Source organism: Narcine bancroftii, chromosome 3 (assembly GCF_036971445.1).
Source record: "Narcine bancroftii isolate sNarBan1 chromosome 3, sNarBan1.hap1, whole genome shotgun sequence".
Taxonomy (NCBI): Eukaryota; Metazoa; Chordata; class Chondrichthyes; order Torpediniformes; family Narcinidae; genus Narcine; species Narcine bancroftii.
Genome location: NC_091471.1, coordinates 227,446,009 through 227,464,963, shown reverse-complemented (window position 1 = coordinate 227,464,963; position 18,955 = coordinate 227,446,009). Strand labels below are relative to the sequence as shown.

The window sequence follows — 18,955 nt, the reverse complement described above, 5'->3', positions numbered from 1 at the left end:
GGTGAATGGTAAACCAGGTGTGAGGTGAATGGTAAACCAGGTGTGAGGTGAATGGTAAACCAGGTGTGAGGTGTTACAATACAGGAGCACAATCCTGTTCCTATGTTCCTCCTGTTGCAGATTCACCACACCTTTTTTTTTAAAATGTCTGTATTTCTTGGCGTTATACTGTTGCTTCAAACCACGTACTAGCAACTGATCCTTTGCTTGAAAACATGTGATACATTTGCACCGAAGATATTAAAGTTCTCAGGAATCTTAGCCATGCATCACGTTGTATGATGTATTGTAAAACCAACTCCTTGTACCTTGAGTTGGCAATGATTCGTCCCAATAATCCGCTCTTAAAAACACACTCAGTGTCCTTCTTCTGTAGACCTTCTGAACATCTTGTTCCAGCTCTCTGCCTGCTCCGGGCCTTTATCTTTCCAATGGCCATCGAGACATCAATATCTCGACCACCCCTCCCCTCACTCAACCCTTCAAAACTCCTTGCCGCCCACTCCATGCACTTATCCCAATCTCGCCATCAAACCCGCAGTCAAGGGTGGTGCTAATGAGGTCTGGCACAATGACCTCGACCTGGCTGAAGCCAGACGACAGCTCTCAGACACTTCACTCCATTCACCAACCAATGCTCCGTCCACCAATGAGGCACACTAACTTGAGCTCTTCTTGATTTTGTAGCCACGTTGCCAAAGTCCGAAAGTGCATTTGCACCTTCACAATCCTTGCACCCAAGGTAAATGAAAAACAGAAAGAATACAAGAAAAGGAACGGTGGAGTCAAACAATATGTCGAGCTCTCTGATAAATTAGCAAGTAACTTTGTTAAATGATGTGCCAAACAAAGTACGTAAGCTACAAGTTTCCATGCCCAATTCCAGACCTTCAAAATACATTGTTAGATGAGAATTGATCACCATATATTTTAGTTGGGAAATAGAACATAGCACAAGGACAGACCCTTCAGTCCTTCATGACGATGGCAGCCACAATATCAATTTAAACTAATCCCACTTGTTTGCACCCAATTCATATCCATCCTTTGACTGTTTGTGTGCCCATCTTCTAACTTGTAATCAGGTTCCTCAGAATTCACTTAACTAGCAATCTATCCTGAACACACAATATCTCCTCACTTGTCAGGAAGGCGCAACAGTGACTGCACTTCATGAGAAAGCTGAGACAGGCAAGACTACCGGCCACCACCATCTGCAGGAGCTCTCGAGAAAAAAGAGAGAGAGAGAGAGAGAGAGAGTCCTGGCCGGCTGCATCACAGAGTGGTAGAGTGGCTGAGGAAAAATGGGTCAGAAGTCAGAGCAGCACCTGAGATCTATCAGGATTATTGTTCAAAGAGGGTCGCTAAATCCGGGAGGACACCTTCCTCACTGCACGCTGCATCTTTCAGCTATTCCTGCCGGGAAAGAGACACAGGAGTATCAGAGCCAGCACCACCAGGCTGAGGAACAGCTTCTTCCCATGGGCAGTGAGAATGATGAATTATCAAAAGAACTGCTCACACGAATTCTCCCTGACTCAACTACTTATTTAACAATAATGTTTATTTAAATTCATATTTGTATATCAAGTCAAGTTTATTGTCATTGGATTGCAGAAGTACAACCCAATGAAACAGCATTCTTCAGTCATCAGTGCAGAAACACAACCAGATGCAACACACATAAAGACAAATAACACACATGCAGAACATGCATTATATCTATAACAATAAATAAATAAATATTGCTTTGTACAAATGAGACTCTCACATGTTGAATGTGAGCAGTTCCTTTAGTCGTTCACCATTCTCACTGCCCGTGGGAAGAAGCTGGACCTCAGCCATGTTGGCTCTGATACTGAGTTTCCAAACAGTTGATTTTGGTAATCCTAAACAATTGATTTTGGTGATCATAAGGTTTGGGCGATGTCTCTTACTGTTTTGTTCTCGTTTTTCGGCCTCATAATGGCTTTTTTGACTTTTATTGGCTCACCTCTGGTTCTCCTGTTGAAAAATGGCAACTCCAGCCACCAAAGGTGATCCAAAGCTGAGAAACAAGCCGAGCTCTCTTATACCTGCACCAATGGAACAATTAAACAAACCTGAGCAATCACAGACACCTGTGAAGCCAAATGTCCCAAACATTACGGAGCCCTGAAATGAGGGAAACTATGTATAAAATCTCCTGTAATTTCTACATGGTCAAACTGTACAAACAACCTTGAATAAAATCTGAAATGTGCACTTTACATGTGAATTGTTTGATTACAATGTAGACCACAGGTGCAAATAAAGGAAAAAAAGAGTATTGCTACCAAACATTATGGTGGGCACAGTAAGTTAGTGACTAACTTAGCAATAAACAGGTGAGGCTGTTGACACAAGTCGGCATGTGCAGCCACTATGAGAATCAATGCAAGCCAATCTTAAAATGTCGCACAAATAGACTGAGATCAACTTAATACAAAAGGCTTCTCAAACTTCAGTCATCATATACTAGTAACAGGAGAAAATAGTCACAGAAACATTTTGCATTGAACAGACCCTTCTCATTCAAACCGACCAAGTTTGTATTCTGGGCTACTCCCATTTGCCGGCATTTGGCCCATATCTATCCAAACCAGTGGTTCACAACCTCTTTCTTTCTACTCACATCCCACTTTCAGTAATCCCTGAGCCATCAGTGCTCTGTGATTAGTAAGGGATTACTGAAAGTGGGATGTGAGTGGGAAGGGAAGGTTAAGAATCACTGCTTTAGACCCAATTGTTACTGAAATATTTTGCTTGAGAAAAATTGTAATTGGTCCACTGGGGTTCTGAAACCGTGCACATCATGAGTCAATTAGGTACGATTAAAACAGTGGTTTTCAAACTTTTTCTTTCCACACACATACTACCTTACGCAATTCCTTACTAATCACAGAGCACCGATGGCAATAGGGATTACTTAAAGTGGTATGTGCGTGGAAAGAAAAAGGTTGAGAACCACTGATCCATACCCTTCCTATCCATTATCTGTCCATAATGTATTTTGAACATCAAAATTCTACTCCTTTGAATGTCTTCCTCTGATAGTTTATTCCAGATACTGAACTCCTTCCGAGTGAAAACGTTGCCCCCGGGTGTTGGGGGGGGGGGATAGTAACTACATTAACTTGAGAACCTATTTAGGATGATATACTGGATGTACTGCATTTGAGCTTTCCACGGTAATTTTTTTTCCAATTATGTAAACACAGCATTGCAGGGAACAGATAACTTACTCAAAAACAAATTTACATACACCTGAGTTGCAAACTCAAAAGATTTTTCCGTCCCTCATAAATTTAATTAATTATTACCAAAACTGGCTTAACATCTTCATTTGAATATTAATGACATCAATTTTCTATAGGCTGTCATCAAGCCTTAAATGCCTTACTCCAAATTTCTCTTATTCCTTGTATGACCTGTCCCTGTCTGTAAGGGGTTTGTGTTTTCCACATGGGTTTCCTCCTGAACTCCAGTTTCCTCACACATTCCAAAGACATACATGGTTAGTAAATTAATTGGTCACATGGGTATAATTGGGGCAGCACAGGTTCATGGGCCAAAAGTGCCTGTTACCATACGGTGTCACGAAATTTCAAATGTTAAACATTTGGGGGGGTCTGTGTCTGACTTCTGACTGAGTTCCTCTTCTGACATTAACTACACCCTCTTAAATGTAGCTTTCCTCATGTTTTCAATAACTACATTTAATGGAAATTGAACTCTGAGGATCTTTGAGTTAGCCTTGGATGCAGTCACTCTGAAATGAATGCATCATAACACAAAATATAGCCTGAAGAACAAGGACCCTGACCTGTACAAGATATTTTTCATTCTTTCTCAATGAAATTTAAGATTAAATTAGGTCCATGCCGTTTAACTGCCCTGTTTGTTTTTTCATGTGAACTGGATAAACTTTTATCAGCATCTCAAGAGAAAGTTTTAGCTTTTAGCAAGTTGATAGCCAGATGCGCAGTTTTAATGAAATGGAAATATGAACTCTCACCGACTGGTGGTAAAACACAGGATTCGGTTGACATCGTTGGTTAAGTGTAAAAAAACACACCAATGCTGGAGAAACTCAGCAGGTCAAACAGTGTCTTTATGTGGCAAAGGTGAAGATCCATCACCAACATTTTGGGCTTGAGCCCTTCTTCATTCAGGTGTGGGGAAAACATGAGAAATGTCCGAACTAAAGGGGAAGGGGGGAGGTGAGGGTGGTAGATGACAAGTAGGGAGGGGGGACCCTGCAGGAGGGGAGGGAGAAGACTAGGCTAGGTGGAGAAAGAAATTCCCCCATTCTCCCCCCACACAGTTCCCTACCCCCTTCCTCCCCCCCCCACCAATTCTTCTCCCCCTACCAATCCCCCCAACACTCCTCACTCCAACCTCCCCCACTTCCCTTCTCCATCCTCGGACCTCTCCAACACTTCCCCCCTCCCCCAACACCTTCCACCACAGTGACTCCCACTCTGACATTTCTATCCCCTCTGATCTTCCCCTCTCAGAGTTGGAGTGCTCTATCCTCAGCAGAGGCCTTACTTTCATTCCCCTCCATCCACAACTCAACCAGTTACGCGCACGCAGCTATTTTAAACTCTTCTTCCGTCGCCTCCGTCTCCAGGCCCACTACTTTGGCCTTAGCTCTCCAACACCCCAACTAGACCCTTTCTAATAAATAAATAAATAGATAACGCTCCCTCCGTGACTCCCTTGTGCACTCTTCCCTCCCCACCCATAGCCCCCAGGCACTTTCCACCATGGTCGTAGGAGGTGTAATACCTGCGCCCACACCTCCTCCCTCACCACAGTCTGAGGTTCCAAAAAGATCTTTCAGGTGAAGCAACACTTTATCTGTTCCTCCAAAGAACTCATTTACTTCATCCGGTGCACCCTCTGTGACCTTCTCTACATCGGAGAGACCAGTCACAGATTATGAGATCGCTTCACCCAGTACCTCCTCTTCGTCCACAACAAAAGCGACCTCCCCGTAGCCAACCCTTTCAATTGTGAGTCACACTCTCAAGCTCACATGCCCGTCCATGGCCTTTCACACTACCCCAGCCTGACCACACGCCGACTGGAGAAACAACACCTCATTTTTCGTCTGGGCACTCTCCAACCCCAGGGCATGAATATTGAGTTCACTGCATTCCACCAATCAGCTTGCCTTCCCTCCTCTTCCCCCACCCCCCAACTAGTTATTCCAGTTCCTACTTCCTTTCTCTCTCTCAACCTAGCCTTATGCCTGTCCCACCCTTCCTGCAGTCCTCCCCCCATCTCCACCTATCATCTCCCTCACCAACCCCCCCTTCCCCCTTTTGTTCGGACATCTCTCATGTCCCCCCCACACCTTGATGAAGGGCTCAGGCCAAAAACATTGGTGATGGATCTTCACCTTTGCTACAACAAGGCACTGTTTGACCTACTGAGTTTCTCCAGCATTTGTATGTTTTTCAACTCTCACCGACTCATACACAGTGGCTACATGATGCAATGACATATCTAAGAGAAAATTAGGTATAATATTAAAGATAAAAAGTTTCCGTTTGGAAAGGTATCGGGCCGATTTATAGAATACCATCATTATTGACAGTTTTAGGTGATTTGGGTGCTGATCCATCCGTCTGCTGGAGGTCGCAACTTGATCCATCTTTGTGGTTTTCTTGTAACATTGATTAGAGGGAGAGGTAGATTAGTATTAGTTTTAGGGTTCTTTCTTTTATAAAAATAGATTTATGGGGTTTAATTATGATTATCCTGGATAATATCTCCTTTATTTAGAGGTTTGTTATAATATTATTTAACATCTTTATGTATAATCATTTTAACAATCACATTTAACAATTAGGGATGAAATTTAAAATTGGCATATTGTGCATTTACTTTAATTATATGCTGCGTACGTTATCATATTGCTTTACTATATTAATACTGTGTTTATGGATTATTAGTTGGGCAGTAGGACAAGCCCTGCAGGACAGAGGATGTTTTTAATTTTTTTTATAAAATATTTAGACATACAGTACTGTAACAGCCCAATCCGCCCCTACACCCCATTAGCCAATACTCGGAACTTTTTTGAAGTGTGGGAGGAAACCGGAGCCCTCCAGAAAAAAACCACGCAGGCACGGGGAGAACATACAAATTCCTTACAGATAGCGTAGGATTTGAACCCTGGACCGAACTCGATTGCTAAAGGTATAAAGGCTAACTGCTACACTCACCATGCTCCCATCTCGGAGGGAGATGAGCTGAGCTCGGATCAATGATGGACGACGTGCAAAAGTAGGTACGTGCAGAGGGAGAGAAAGCAAGCTGTTTGAAGTTGGAGAATTCTGTATAGAACATAGAAAGCCACAACTTGCCCAAGCAACCGCTGGAGATGCCACACCTGTCCTTTTAGTCTCTTCCCTTCCTAATGTTCAGGCACCAATTTTTTTTTTTGAGGTGAAGCAGCAATTCACATGCACTTCTAATCTAGTGTACTGCCTTCAGTTTTCACAATATGGTTTCCCCTTGATTGGTTGATTTGTGTTCCACCTACTTTCATTCTGCAAGGGTAACCCTCAGTGTAATGCTGCCTGCTATATTAATTCTCAGGATCAGAGTACCCTCCTGCACTGTTGTAAGAAGGACCAAGCCTTCATCTTCCTTCTGGGCATGCTGCAGCTTTCCAGGCTTAATGTCAAATCCTCCAATATCAGACACCGTCATTTCTGTTTCTATCAGAATTGGCCAACTTATAAGTTGTAAGTTATTTATCTGTGATATTGGCTGAGTTTTACTCTCCATTCGCACACTCTGCACCACATTACACTTTTTTAAAAATTATTAATCTCCAACTATTTGACTGGTGGATATATACAATTTATCCTGATGTGGAACATGTAGCCTCACCCCATCAGAAGTATCCCATTTGTCCTCTTTATCACTCATCATTTACACTGATTAATTTTCTCTTTCACGGAAGGGTCTACAGAATCAGAATTTACTGTCATGAACATTTCAGTTACAGCAGCAAACATTTCAAACATAAATAACTAGTGCAAGAAAATGTGAGGTGGTATCCATTGTTCATCCAGAAGTCTGACGGCAACGGGGAAGAAGCTGTCCTTGTGCCGTTGAGTGCTCGTCTTCAGGCTCCCACACCTCCTTCCCAATGGTAGCAGTGTGAAGTGGGCATGGCCTGAGTGGTGGGGGTCTTTGAGAATAGAAGCTGACTTTCTTAGAGAGCCTCTTGTAGAGGTCCTTGATGGAGTGAAGACTGGTGCCCATGTTGCTGCTGGCCGCATAACAACCCTGTGGAGTTGTTTTGTTTCCCCTGACCTGTGCATTGGCACCTCAGTGCCAGGTACCGTGTTTCAACCTGAAACACTAAATGTCTTTTCACAAATGTGGTCTAACCTGCTGAATGTTCTCATTGCTTTCTCTTTTCATTTCAGACTTCCAGAACCTGAAGTTTTTATTGCTAATTTCACCTACAGGACCTAATAGTTGTCTTAAGAAGAAAAAAGATGCAAGGACTACATTGCACCCAAGAGCACAAGTTCCTCTCATTTATCTACAACTAATATTTTACTTGCAAGAATTAACATATTCCACGTGTCCAGATATTGGACAAATAGGATCTGGAAAAGTATCCCAATAATCTCTCAGAAATTTAGAAAAGGGAGATACCTGAAACAGGACAACTTCCAGGTAAAGTTCAAATTCAAGTTTACTATCATCCAATTGTACAAGTAAAATCCAACAAAGCAGTGTTCACCTCTCCTCAGTGCATAAACACATCAAAATGTAATACACATACAGACAAAACAATACATATGCATGTACATATGTAAAATAAATAGATAGGATTGAATAAATAGTAGTCTCAAAGATTTTGTATGAGCAGTTTATACACCTTATTCAATCATTCAGCATTCTCACTGCCCATGAGAGAAAACTGTTCCTCGGCCTGGTGGTGCAGGCTCTTGTGAGCCGTCTTCAAACAATGATTGCAGGAGATCCCGCCAATTGGGATGGGGGGTGGGGCCTGGTGTGGGTGGGGGGTGGGTGGAGGGAAGATCCTCTCTGCCACTTTTGTGGTCCTGTAGATTGACCTCCGATCAATTTCTCTGCAGCAACCATTGCACACTGATGCAGCCAGCAGAATGTTCTTGACAGAGCTCCTATGGAAGCTTGACATAATGGTGGCCAGTACCCTTGCCCACTTCCGACTTCTCAGGAAGTGCAGTCGCTGTTGCACCTTCCTGACAAGTGAAGAGATGTGTGTCTAGGATAAATCACTACTTATTTGAACTCCGAGAAACTTGGTGTTCTCTATTCTCTCCACAACAGAGCTAGTAATGTGTAGCGTTGAATCAGAAACGATTGCCATCAACAAGTCACAATTTGTAGTTTTGCGGCAGCATCACAGTACAAATATTTATATAAACCACCTTATAAAATCTTGAAAGAAGAATAAAAAGTGTTGAGAGTTGAAAAAGACCTCCAAAGTGAGGTCTGTGGTTCATGTTAATTCAGGAATCTGATGGCAGCGGGGAAGAAGCTGTCCTTGTGCCACTGAGTGGTCATCTTTTACCTTTTTCCTGATGGTAGAAGAGTGAAGAGGACGTGGGCTGGGTGGTGGGGTCTTGAGGATAGAGCTGCTTTCTTAAGACACCACCACTTGTCCTTTATGGATTGAAGTCTGGTGTGGCAAAATTGGGAGTGTTCTTTGCAGTTTTGCTCATCTAACTACAGGAAAGAGATCAACATAAGGGCAGAGAAGATTTACTAGGATGTTGCCCAGACTTCAGGAACTGAGTGATAGGGAAAAGTTAAACAGGTTAGAACTTTATTCACTGGAGTGCAGAAGAATGGGAAGAGATTTGATTGAGGTAATTTTTTTTTTGCAAACTTTATTTAAAAGATAACAAAATCATAACATACAGTATAGAAATAATCAGAGGTCCTAAAAAGTGAGTACAGGCAGTTAGGTAGGGAGTTAAAAAGAAGGACCACAAAGGGGGTAATCTCTGGATTACTCCCTGTGCCACGTGACAGTGTGAATAGAAATAGAATGAGGTGGAGGATTAACACGTGGCTGAAGGGGTGGAGTAAGGGGCAGGGTTTTAAGTTTCTGGATAACTGGGACCTTTTTTGGGGGAGATGTGACCTGTACAGTAAGGACGGGTTACACTTAAATCCCAGGGGGACCAGAATCCTGGCAGAGGTATTTGCTAGGGCTACTCAGGATCCTTTAAACTAGAATGGTTGGGGGGAGGGAACAAAATAGTACAGAGCAGTAAGGAAAAGGTTAGAATGCAAACAAAGAAAGTTTGTAGTAAGTATTTGAATATGGATGGGCAGGTGATAGAGAAGGGAAATGCTCTGGAAGAAGATGAAGGGCAATTGGCAGGAAAAGTAAATAATGTTGTTATTAAAGATGAGGGAAAACAGGGATTAAAAATTGGGAAATCTCTGAAATTCATATATTTTAATGCCAGGAGTATTGTAAAAAAGGTGGATGAGCTGAAGGTGTGGATTAATACTTGGAAGTATGATGTGGTAGCGATTAGTGAGACATGGTTGCAGGAGGGATGTGATTGGCAACTGAATATCCCTGGGTTTCGTTGTTTTAGGTGTGATAGAGTCGGAGGGGCAAGAGGAGGTGGGGATGCATTGCTTGTCAGGGAAAATATTACAGCGGTGCCTAGGAAGGATAGATTAGAGGGCACATCCACGGAAGCTATTTGGGTGGAACTGAGGAGTAGGAAAGGAGAGGTTACACTTGTAGGGGTATATTATAGACCACCCGGAGGGGACCGAGACCTAGAGGAGCAAATCTGTAGGGAGATAGTAGATATTTGTGATAAGCACAGGGTTGTAATTATGGGAGATTTTAATTTTCCACATATAGATTGGGAAACACATTCTGTGAAAGGACTGGATGGGTTAGAGTTTGTGAAATGTGTGCAAGATAGTTTTTTACAACAATATGTAGAGGTGCCGACCAGAGAAGGAGCAGTGTTAGATCTACTGTTGGCAAATGGTATGGGTCAAGTGACGGAGGTTAGTGTTGGCGAGCACTTCGGGTCCAGTGATCATAATGCCATCAGCTTCAATGTCATTATGGAAAGAGAGAAATCAGGGCCAAGGATTGAGGTTTTTGATTGGGGAAAAGCTAGATTTGAGGAGATGCGAAAGGACTTGCAGGGTGTGCATTGGGACAATTTGTTTTATGGGCAGGATGTAGTAGAGAGATGGAAGTCTTTTAAAGATCAGATTTTGAGTGCAAAAGCTTTATGTTCCTGTTAGGTTAAAAGGAGGGGCAAAAGGTTTGAGAGAGCCGTGGTTTTCAAGGAATATTGGAAACTTGGTTCGAAGAAAAAGGGAGGCGTACATTAGATATAAGAAGCATGGAGTTAAGGAGATGATTGAAAGATACATTGAATGTAAGAGGAATCTTAAGAGAGGAATTAGGAAAGCTAAAAGAAGATACGAGAAAACTATGGCAAGCAGGGTGAAAACTAATCCAAAAGAGTTCTACAAATATGTTAATGGTAAGAGGAAAGCTAGAGACAAAATTGGTCCCTTAGAAAATCAGAGCAGAAAACTGTGTGTGGAGCCTAGAGAAATGGGGGAGATATTGAACAGTTTCTTTTCTTCGGTATTCACTAAGGAGAAGGATATTGGGAGATGTGAGATAAAAAAAAGCAAATTGGGTAAATATGGGGAATATAGAGATTACAAAAGGTGTAGTTTTAATGCTTTTGAAGAATATAAAGGTGGATAAGTCTCCGGGACCAGACGGGATCTTCCCCAGGACATTGAGAGAAGTGAAGGAGGAAATAGCAGAGGCTCTGGCGGTAATTTTCCAAATGTCATTAGATATGGGGATAGTGCCGGAGGATTGGCGCATTGCGCATGTGGTTCCGTTATTTAAAAAGGGTTCAAGGAGGAAGCCTGGCAACTATCGGCCTGTAAGTTTGACGTCTGTGGTAGGTAAATTAATGGAGAAAATTCTTAGAGATAGTACTTATAAACATCTGGATAGACAGGGTCTGATCAGGAGCACTCAACATGGATTTGTGGGAGGAAGGTCATGCTTGACCAATCTGATTGAATTTTTTGAAGAGGTGACTAGGAATGTGGATGAGGGTAGCGCAGTGGATGTTGTCTATATGGACTTCAGTAAGGCCTTCGATAAGGTACCACATGGAAGGTTAGTTAGGAAGGTGCAGTCTTTAGGTATAAATTTTAAGATAGTCAAATGGATTGAACATTGGCTGAAAGGGAGAGGCCAGAGAGTGGTAGTGGATAATTGTCTGTCAGGTTGGAGGCTGGTGACCAGTTGTGTGCCTCAAGGATCTGTATTGGGCCCATTGTTGTTCGTTATATACATTAATGATCTAGATGATGGGGTGGTGAATTGGATTAGTAAATATGCAGACGATACTAAGATAGGTGGAATAGTGGATAATGAAGAAGGTTTTCAAGGATTGCAGAGGGATTTGGACTGCTTAGAAAAGTGGGCTGAAAAATGGCAGATGGAATTTAATGTTGATAAGTGTGAGGTGCTTCATTTTGGTAAGAAGAATCAGAATAGGACATACGTGGTAAATGGGAGAGCATTGAGGAATACAGAAGAGCAGAAAGATTTAGGAGTAACGGTACATCGTTCCCTGAAGGTAGAAACTCACGTGAATAGGGTGGTGAAGAAGGCTTTTAGTATGCTGGCCTTTATCAATCATTGCATGGAATATAGGAGTTGGGAGGTGATGTTGAGATTGTATAAGACGTTAGTGCGGCCTAATTTGGAGTTCTGTGTGCAGTTCTGGTCGCCTAATTATAGGAAGGATATAAACAGAGTGGAGAGAGTGCAGAGAAGGTTTACCAGAATGTTACCTGGGTTTAAGCATCTAGAGTATAGGGAGAGATTGGACAGATTAGGTCTTTATTCTTTGGAGCGTAGAAGGTTGAGAGGGGATTTGATAGAAGTATTTAAGATTATGAAAGGGATAGACAGAGTGGATGTGGATAGACTATTTCCGTTAAGAGGAGGAAAGATTAAAACAAGAGGACATGAGTTAAGAATTAAGGGGCAGAGGTTTAGAGGTAACGTGAGGGGGAACTTCTTTACTCAGAGAGTGGTAGCCGTGTGGAATGAGCTTCCGGGAGAAATAGTGGCGGCGGAGTCAATTGTATTATTTAAGAAAAGGTTGGACAGGTATATGGATGAGAAGAAGATGGAGGGTTATGGGCATTGTGCAGGGAGGTGGGACTAGAAAGGGGTGTTTGGTTCGGTGCGGACTAGAAGGGCCTAATGGCCTAATTGTTATGTTATGTTTATGTTATTAACACCCATCCCACCCTCCCACCCCTACAACCAACTCCCTTTAGGGGAGCAACAAAAAAATTTATATAGATTATATATATAAAAAAATATTGTAAATGTTAATAACAATTCAGAGTATATCTAAATGCATCTATTTCAAATATGGAGACCACTTACTAACGAAGAAAGAATAGTTATCATGTAGATTATACGTAATTTTTTCCATAACGACACATACTTTCAATTCATTATACCAACGTGCTATATTAATCTCAATATCATCTTTCCAAGTACTAGCAACACATTTATGCACAACTGATAACACCAAACGTACAAAAGCAATTTGAATTTTATCAATCCCATTCCCCTTAACGAATACAAATTTCCCAACAAGAAAATTGTTAACGGTAGTATGAAATTATATAATTTCTCCAAAACTACTTTAATTCCTTCCAAAATGATTGAACTTTAACACAATTACATACAGCAAGTAGAAAACTTCCAATACATGAATCACATCTAAAACAAGAATCCGAATTGCTTTTCCGGGGTCAAATATAATTGATGTAAAAAATTATAATTAACCATTCCATACCATACACTAATCAATTTAATTACATTGTCCTGACACATATTCTCCCAGTTATTTTCAGGAAAAATAAAAACTAAATTACTCTCCCATTTAAGTTTAGATTTCTCCTAATCTGGTTTATCCATACTATCTTGTAACAAATTATACATAACTGAATTATACCCTTTTTCGGAATAGAGGAAATCAAAGATTCAAATCTCGACAAAGAAGGTAAAATCATCTCTCTACCATAATTAGCTTTTATCAAAGCTCCAAGTTGATAATACACAAACAAAGAATTTACAAGTATATCAAATCTTTCTCTCAATTGATTAAAAGAAAGAAATTCTTGTTTTGTCTTTATACTTTTAGAGTCCCAAATCTTTAAATAATTATTAAACATTGAAAAAGGAATAAGCTGATTATTATACAATGGAGTTAAAATTGATAATTTATCTTTCGACCCTAACACCCTATTTTTTTTAACCAAATCTTTAAAAAATGCTCCAACATCGGCATATCATATTGCTGTAACAAAATCAAATTCCAATCAAATATAAATTCATGTATTTCAACCCTAGAAATACACACCATCTCTACTTTAGCCCAGCTAGGAGGCTGATCTAAATCCATCAATCTACTAATAAACTTCAACTGGGCCACTTCATAATAATTTTGAAAATGTGGTAGATGTAGTCCGCTCAATGTATACTTCCATGTAAGTCTATGCAACGCCATTTGAGCTAGTTTACCTTACCATAAAAACTCTCGCACTGCTTTATTCAAATCTTTAAAAAAGCCCTTAGAAAGTAAACAAGGTAATGACTGAAATAAATATTAAATTTGAGCAAAAATATTCATTTTAATACAATAGGTATTTAAAATTATGAGGGGGATAGACAAAGCAAATGTAGGTTGGCTTTTTCCACTGAGGGTGGGTGAGATACCAACTAGAGGACATGGGTTAAGAGTGAAAGGGGAAAAGATTAGGGCGAACATGAGGGGGAATCTTCTTCACACTGAGACTGCTGGAAGCGTAGAACGAGCTGCATGGTGAAGTGGTGAATGCAGGCTCGATTTTAAGAGAAGAATTTGGACAGGTACATTGATAGGAGAGAGCTATGGACTGGGTGCAGGTCAGTGGGACTACACAACAAAATGGTTTTTCAGAGACTAGAAGGGCCAAAGGGACCTGTTTCTGTGCTGTAATGTTCTATGACTCATCTTTGTTACTGATGAGGCAAACTACTGTTGTGTCACCTTTGAACTTAATGGCTCTGTTGGAGCTGGATCTAGCAATGCAGTTGTGGGTCAGTAGTGTGAACAGGAGTGGGCTGAGCACCGAGCCCTGAGGTGTGCAAGTACTCAGCATGACAGTGCTCGATGGTTTGCTACCGACCCAGACAGACTGTGGTCTTTCCGTTAGGAAGTCCAGAATCCAGTTACAGAGGGAGGTGTTGAGACCCAGCGAGGACAGCTTCTCCACCAGCCGCTGGGGAATTATCACATTAAACGCCGAACTGAAATCAATGAACAGCAGCCTGGCAAATGAGGCGTTATTCAGCAGGTGGGTCAGGACAGAGTGAAGGGACAAGGCTGCAACATCATCAGTGGAACAGTTTCTTCGAGAAACTGAAATGGGTCCCACTTCCCTGGGAGTTGTGCTTTGAAAGCGACAATGCTATCCTAAACAGATAAGCCAAAAGATCCATCTCAATTTGTGGAGAGCTTAATCTTTCAATAACTACAATTTCAGTTAATTAGAATAAACCACTTCAAATAGCTTGTTTAAAATTCTTTAAATAGCATAAATCTGAAACAATTAAAAACAAGAAAGCTGCATATCCAGTTCAACCAGTGTCAGTACTGAAGAAAACTGGGCTTGATATTTCAGGTGTGTACCATTCACCCGACATTCGAAACCACATATAAAGGAAGGGGAGTGGGTAGTTGACTCAGTTGGCTATGTTGAAAGGGGCCACATCCTTTGCAGATCATCGGGGTGGGGGTGCAAGTAACAAGAGGGTGCCACTCTGGGGGCAATCGTGTCAATAGAAATTTTCAAAGTTCAGATTTATTTCATACATGACATCACATACAACCTTGAGATTCTTTTCCCTGCAGGCCAGGCAGAATTTCAACTTATTGGTAATGGCAAATTGTACTCCAAAAATAGATGTGTCAACAAGAGGGGAATATAATCAAGAAAGAAATATAAACAAATTGTGCAACTTAGAAACTAAATACAGTTATTCAGTAATAAATAATCTGAAAAATAAGAGCCTCGTTGAGGAGGTGCAGCTGTTCCTGAACCTGGTGGTACTAGTCTGTGACACCTCATAGAAAAGGCAGAGGACACAGCCCAGGACATCGCAGGCGAACCCCTCCCCTCCATCGAAAACATCTCCGGGGAACGCTGCCGTCGGAGGGCAGCAGCCACCATCAAGGACCCACACCACCTGGCACCGCTGCCATCAGGAAAGCGGTCCGGGGGAGCCACCAGACTCGCACCAGCCAGCTTCAGGAACAGCGGCCACCCCTTCCACCATCAGCCTCCTCAAGGAGGAGGAACTCAATCTGGGACTCTTTCTTGTGCACTTTATTGGATTTTTCCCCCCTCCCTGTATTTATACAGGATCATCTTGGGGTGTTTTTTTTTGCACTCCCACTAAGTGGTAACTCTGCCTCCCCCACAGGCTCAACGGGCCGAAGGGCCTACTCCAGCTCCTATTGTCTATTGTCTAAAAGAATCTCAGGGTTGTATGTGATGTCCTGGAGGTGACTCTGAACTTTGACCACAACAAAGTTCAGTGATGGGAATATCTGGGTGGGAAGAGACTTTGAATGGAATTCGCTGCTGAATAACTTAAGGGGAATTAAAGTCTATTTTAGTTTTTTTTTATATATAAGAGACGCAGAGCGACTACAGGCGAAATTGTCGTTGCTCTCCCGAAAGATTGAGCCTTTGTGGGCCAGCCAAGAGGCAGCAGTTTGGGGCGGGGGGAGAGATAAGGTGAGGTGAGGAGAGGGGAGGGGGGGAGGTGAGGAGAGGGGAGGGGGGGAGGTGAGGAGAGGGGAGGGGGGGAGGTGAGGAGAGGGGAGGGGGGGAGGTGAGGAGAGGGGAGGGGGGGAGGTGAGGAGAGGGGAGGGGGGGAGGTGAGGAGAGGGGAGGGGGGGAGGTGAGGAGAGGGGAGGGGGGGAGGTGAGGAGAGGGGAGGGGGGGAGGTGAGGAGAGGGGAGGGGGGGAGGTGAGGAGAGGGGGGAGGTGAGGGGAGGGGGGAGGTGAGGGGAGGGGGGAGGTGAGGGGAGGGGGGAGGTGAGGGGAGGGGGGAGGTGAGGGGAGGGGGGAGGTGAGGGGAGGGGGGAGGTGAGGGGAGGGGGGAGGTGAGGGGAGGGGGGAGGTGAGGGGAGGGGGGAGGTGAGGGGAGGGGGGAGGTGAGGGGAGGGGGAGGTGAGGAGAGGGGGAGGTGAGGAGAGGGGAGGGGGGAGGTGAGGAGAGGGGAGGGGGGGAGGTGAGGAGAGGGGAGGGGGAGGTGAGGAGAGGGGAGGGGGGAGGTGAGGAGAGGGGAGGGGGGGAGGTGAGGAGAGGGGAGGGGGGGAGGTGAGGAGAGGGGAGGGGGGAGGTGAGGAGAGGGGAGGGGGAGGTGAGGAGAGGGGAGGGGGGAGGTGAGGAGAGGGGAAGGTGAGGAGAGGGGAGGGGGGAGGTGAGGAGAGGGGAGGGGGGAGGTGAGGAGAGGGGAGGGGGAGGTGAGGAGAGGGGAGGGGGAGGTGAGGAGAGGGGAGGGGGAGGTGAGGAGAGGGGAGGGGGAGGTGAGGAGAGGGGAGGGGGAGGTGAGGAGAGGGGAGGGGGAGGTGAGGAGAGGGGAGGGGGAGGTGAGGAGAGGGGAGGGGGAGGTGAGGAGAGGGGAGGGGGAGGTGAGGAGAGGGGAGGGGGAGGTGAGGAGAGGGGAGGGGAGGTGAGGAGAGGGGAGGGGGGAGGTGAGGAGAGGGGAGGGGGAGGTGAGGAGAGGGGAGGGGGGAGGTGAGGAGAGGGGAGGGGGAGGTGAGGAGAGGGGAGGGGGGAGGTGAGGAGAGGGGAGGGGGGAGGTGAGGAGAGGGGAGGGGGGAGGTGAGGAGAGGGGAGGGGGAGGTGAGGAGAGGGGAGGGGGAGGTGAGGAGAGGGGAGGGGGGAGGTGAGGGGAGGGGGGAGGTGAGGGGGGGGGGAACTGCTCACAGTCAATACGTGGCAGTCGAGCAAGTCTGCTGAGCCCGTCATGGCAAAGCAACAGCTGAGTCTCACCCGGCAAACAAGGCCAGTTCGGGGAAAGAGAACCAACAATCACCCACCTTTTTCACTCGTCGGGCAGTGTACAGGCCGATTCCGTCTTGCACTTGGGACGATTTGAGGGAGAATCTGTCCGGCACGTACATGCCGAGCATTGCGGCAGAGGGCAGCGGCTGTCAGCGCTTCGGCCTCGGTGCCGGGGGTTGGGGGGAGGTGCCCCGCTGATGGCTCAGTCGCTCTCCGCCTTCTCACTCGCTCCGAACTTTCCGCGCAACGCGCTGAGGTGCCGTTCTCTCTCTCTCTCTCTGTCTGTCTCTTTGTGTCTCGCGGGCATCAGCCGCTCCACCTTAAACTGCGAATGAAACCATCTCTGGGTTGGATGTGTACCCGGGGCTGCTGGGTGAGTTGAGGACAGGCGACGATGAATGGTCCAATGTTAACACCCCCTCCTCTCTACGCCTGTTCTTTGCTCATTGCTCCAGATCCAGGCAGCCCCACCTCTCTCTCTTAACCCACCCCCCTCACTCATTCACACTCTCACCCTTCACACACTCATTCTCTCTCTCACATACTCACACTCGTTCTCTCTCACACCCTTCCTCACACACTCACCCTCTCACTGTTGCACACACTTGCTCACTCACACTCTCCCTCACACTCACTCTCTCACATTCGCTCTGTCACCCTCACTCTCTCATGCACAGTCTCTGGCACATGCTCTGTGACACACACTTACACATGTTCTCTCCTACACATTCTATCATGTATGCTCTCTCTCCCTCTCTCTCTCTCTCACACACACCGCTATTACACAGTTTCTTTACCCTACCCACCTAGCACTATTTGCTCACCAATACATAGGTGTCTCCAACTGTTGCACCATTCAGCCCTGCCAATGTTCCCCCGTTCCCTCCTACCAGTGTCTGTCACCTCCCACCCACCCCATCCCTTCCTGCCATCCCCTCTTGCTGCTGTCCCCATCCCACATCCCCTCCTGCCAGAGTCCTCTCCATCCCCTCCTGCCAGGGTCCCCTCCTGCCAGCGTCCCCTCCATCCCCTTCTGCCAGGGTCCCCATCCCCTTCTGCCAGGGTCCCCATCCCCTTCTGCCAGGGTCCCCATCCCCTTCTGCCAGGGTCCCCATCCCCTTCTGCCAGGGTCCCCATCCCCTTCTGCCAGGGTCCCCATCCCCTTCTGCCAGGGTCCCCATCCCCTTCTGCCAGGGTCCCCATCCCCTTCTGCCAGGGTCCCCATCCCCTTCTGCCAGGGTCCCCATCCCCTTCTGCCAGGGTCCCCATCCCCTTCTGCCAGGGTCCCCATCCCCTTCTGCCAGGGTCCCCATCCCCTTCTGCCAGGGTCCCCATCCCCTTCTGCCAGGATCCCCATCCCCATCCCCTTCTGCAGTGTTCCCCCGCCCACCCACCACCCCCAGCCCCCACCTTGCTGGTGCCTCACAAGTCCTATAATTTTTTAAGATATGACCAAGAGGGATTTTATTTCATTTAGATATACAGCACTGTAACAGGCTATTTCAGCCCACAAATCCATGCTGCCCAATTTACACCCCATTAACCTACACCCCGGTACGTTTTTGAAGGGTAGAAGGAAACCGGAGCCCTGCAGAAAACCCACGCAAGACACAGGGAGAGCATACTAACTCCTTACTGACATCGCGGGTTTGAACCCCAGTTTGGTTCCTATTGCTTGCGCTGTAAAGGCTTTGCACTAACCTCTTTGCCAACCGTGCCACCTATAATGAGAGCAGGA

General features: G+C 45.2%; 1 protein-coding gene across 1 annotated transcript in view; it reads right to left on the bottom strand.

Annotated features, from left to right (window-relative positions):
* Positions 1-17,628, bottom strand: part of prdm5 (PR domain containing 5) — a 516,233-nt gene extending 498,605 nt beyond the window's left edge. Inside the window, exon 1 of the mRNA XM_069926793.1 lies at positions 17,253-17,628. Within this exon, the coding sequence (XP_069782894.1) occupies positions 17,253-17,345 (93 nt within the window). The 5' untranslated portion in view covers positions 17,346-17,628. The remainder of the gene's footprint in view (positions 1-17,252) is intronic.
* Between the last annotated feature and the right edge of the window lie 1,327 nt (positions 17,629-18,955).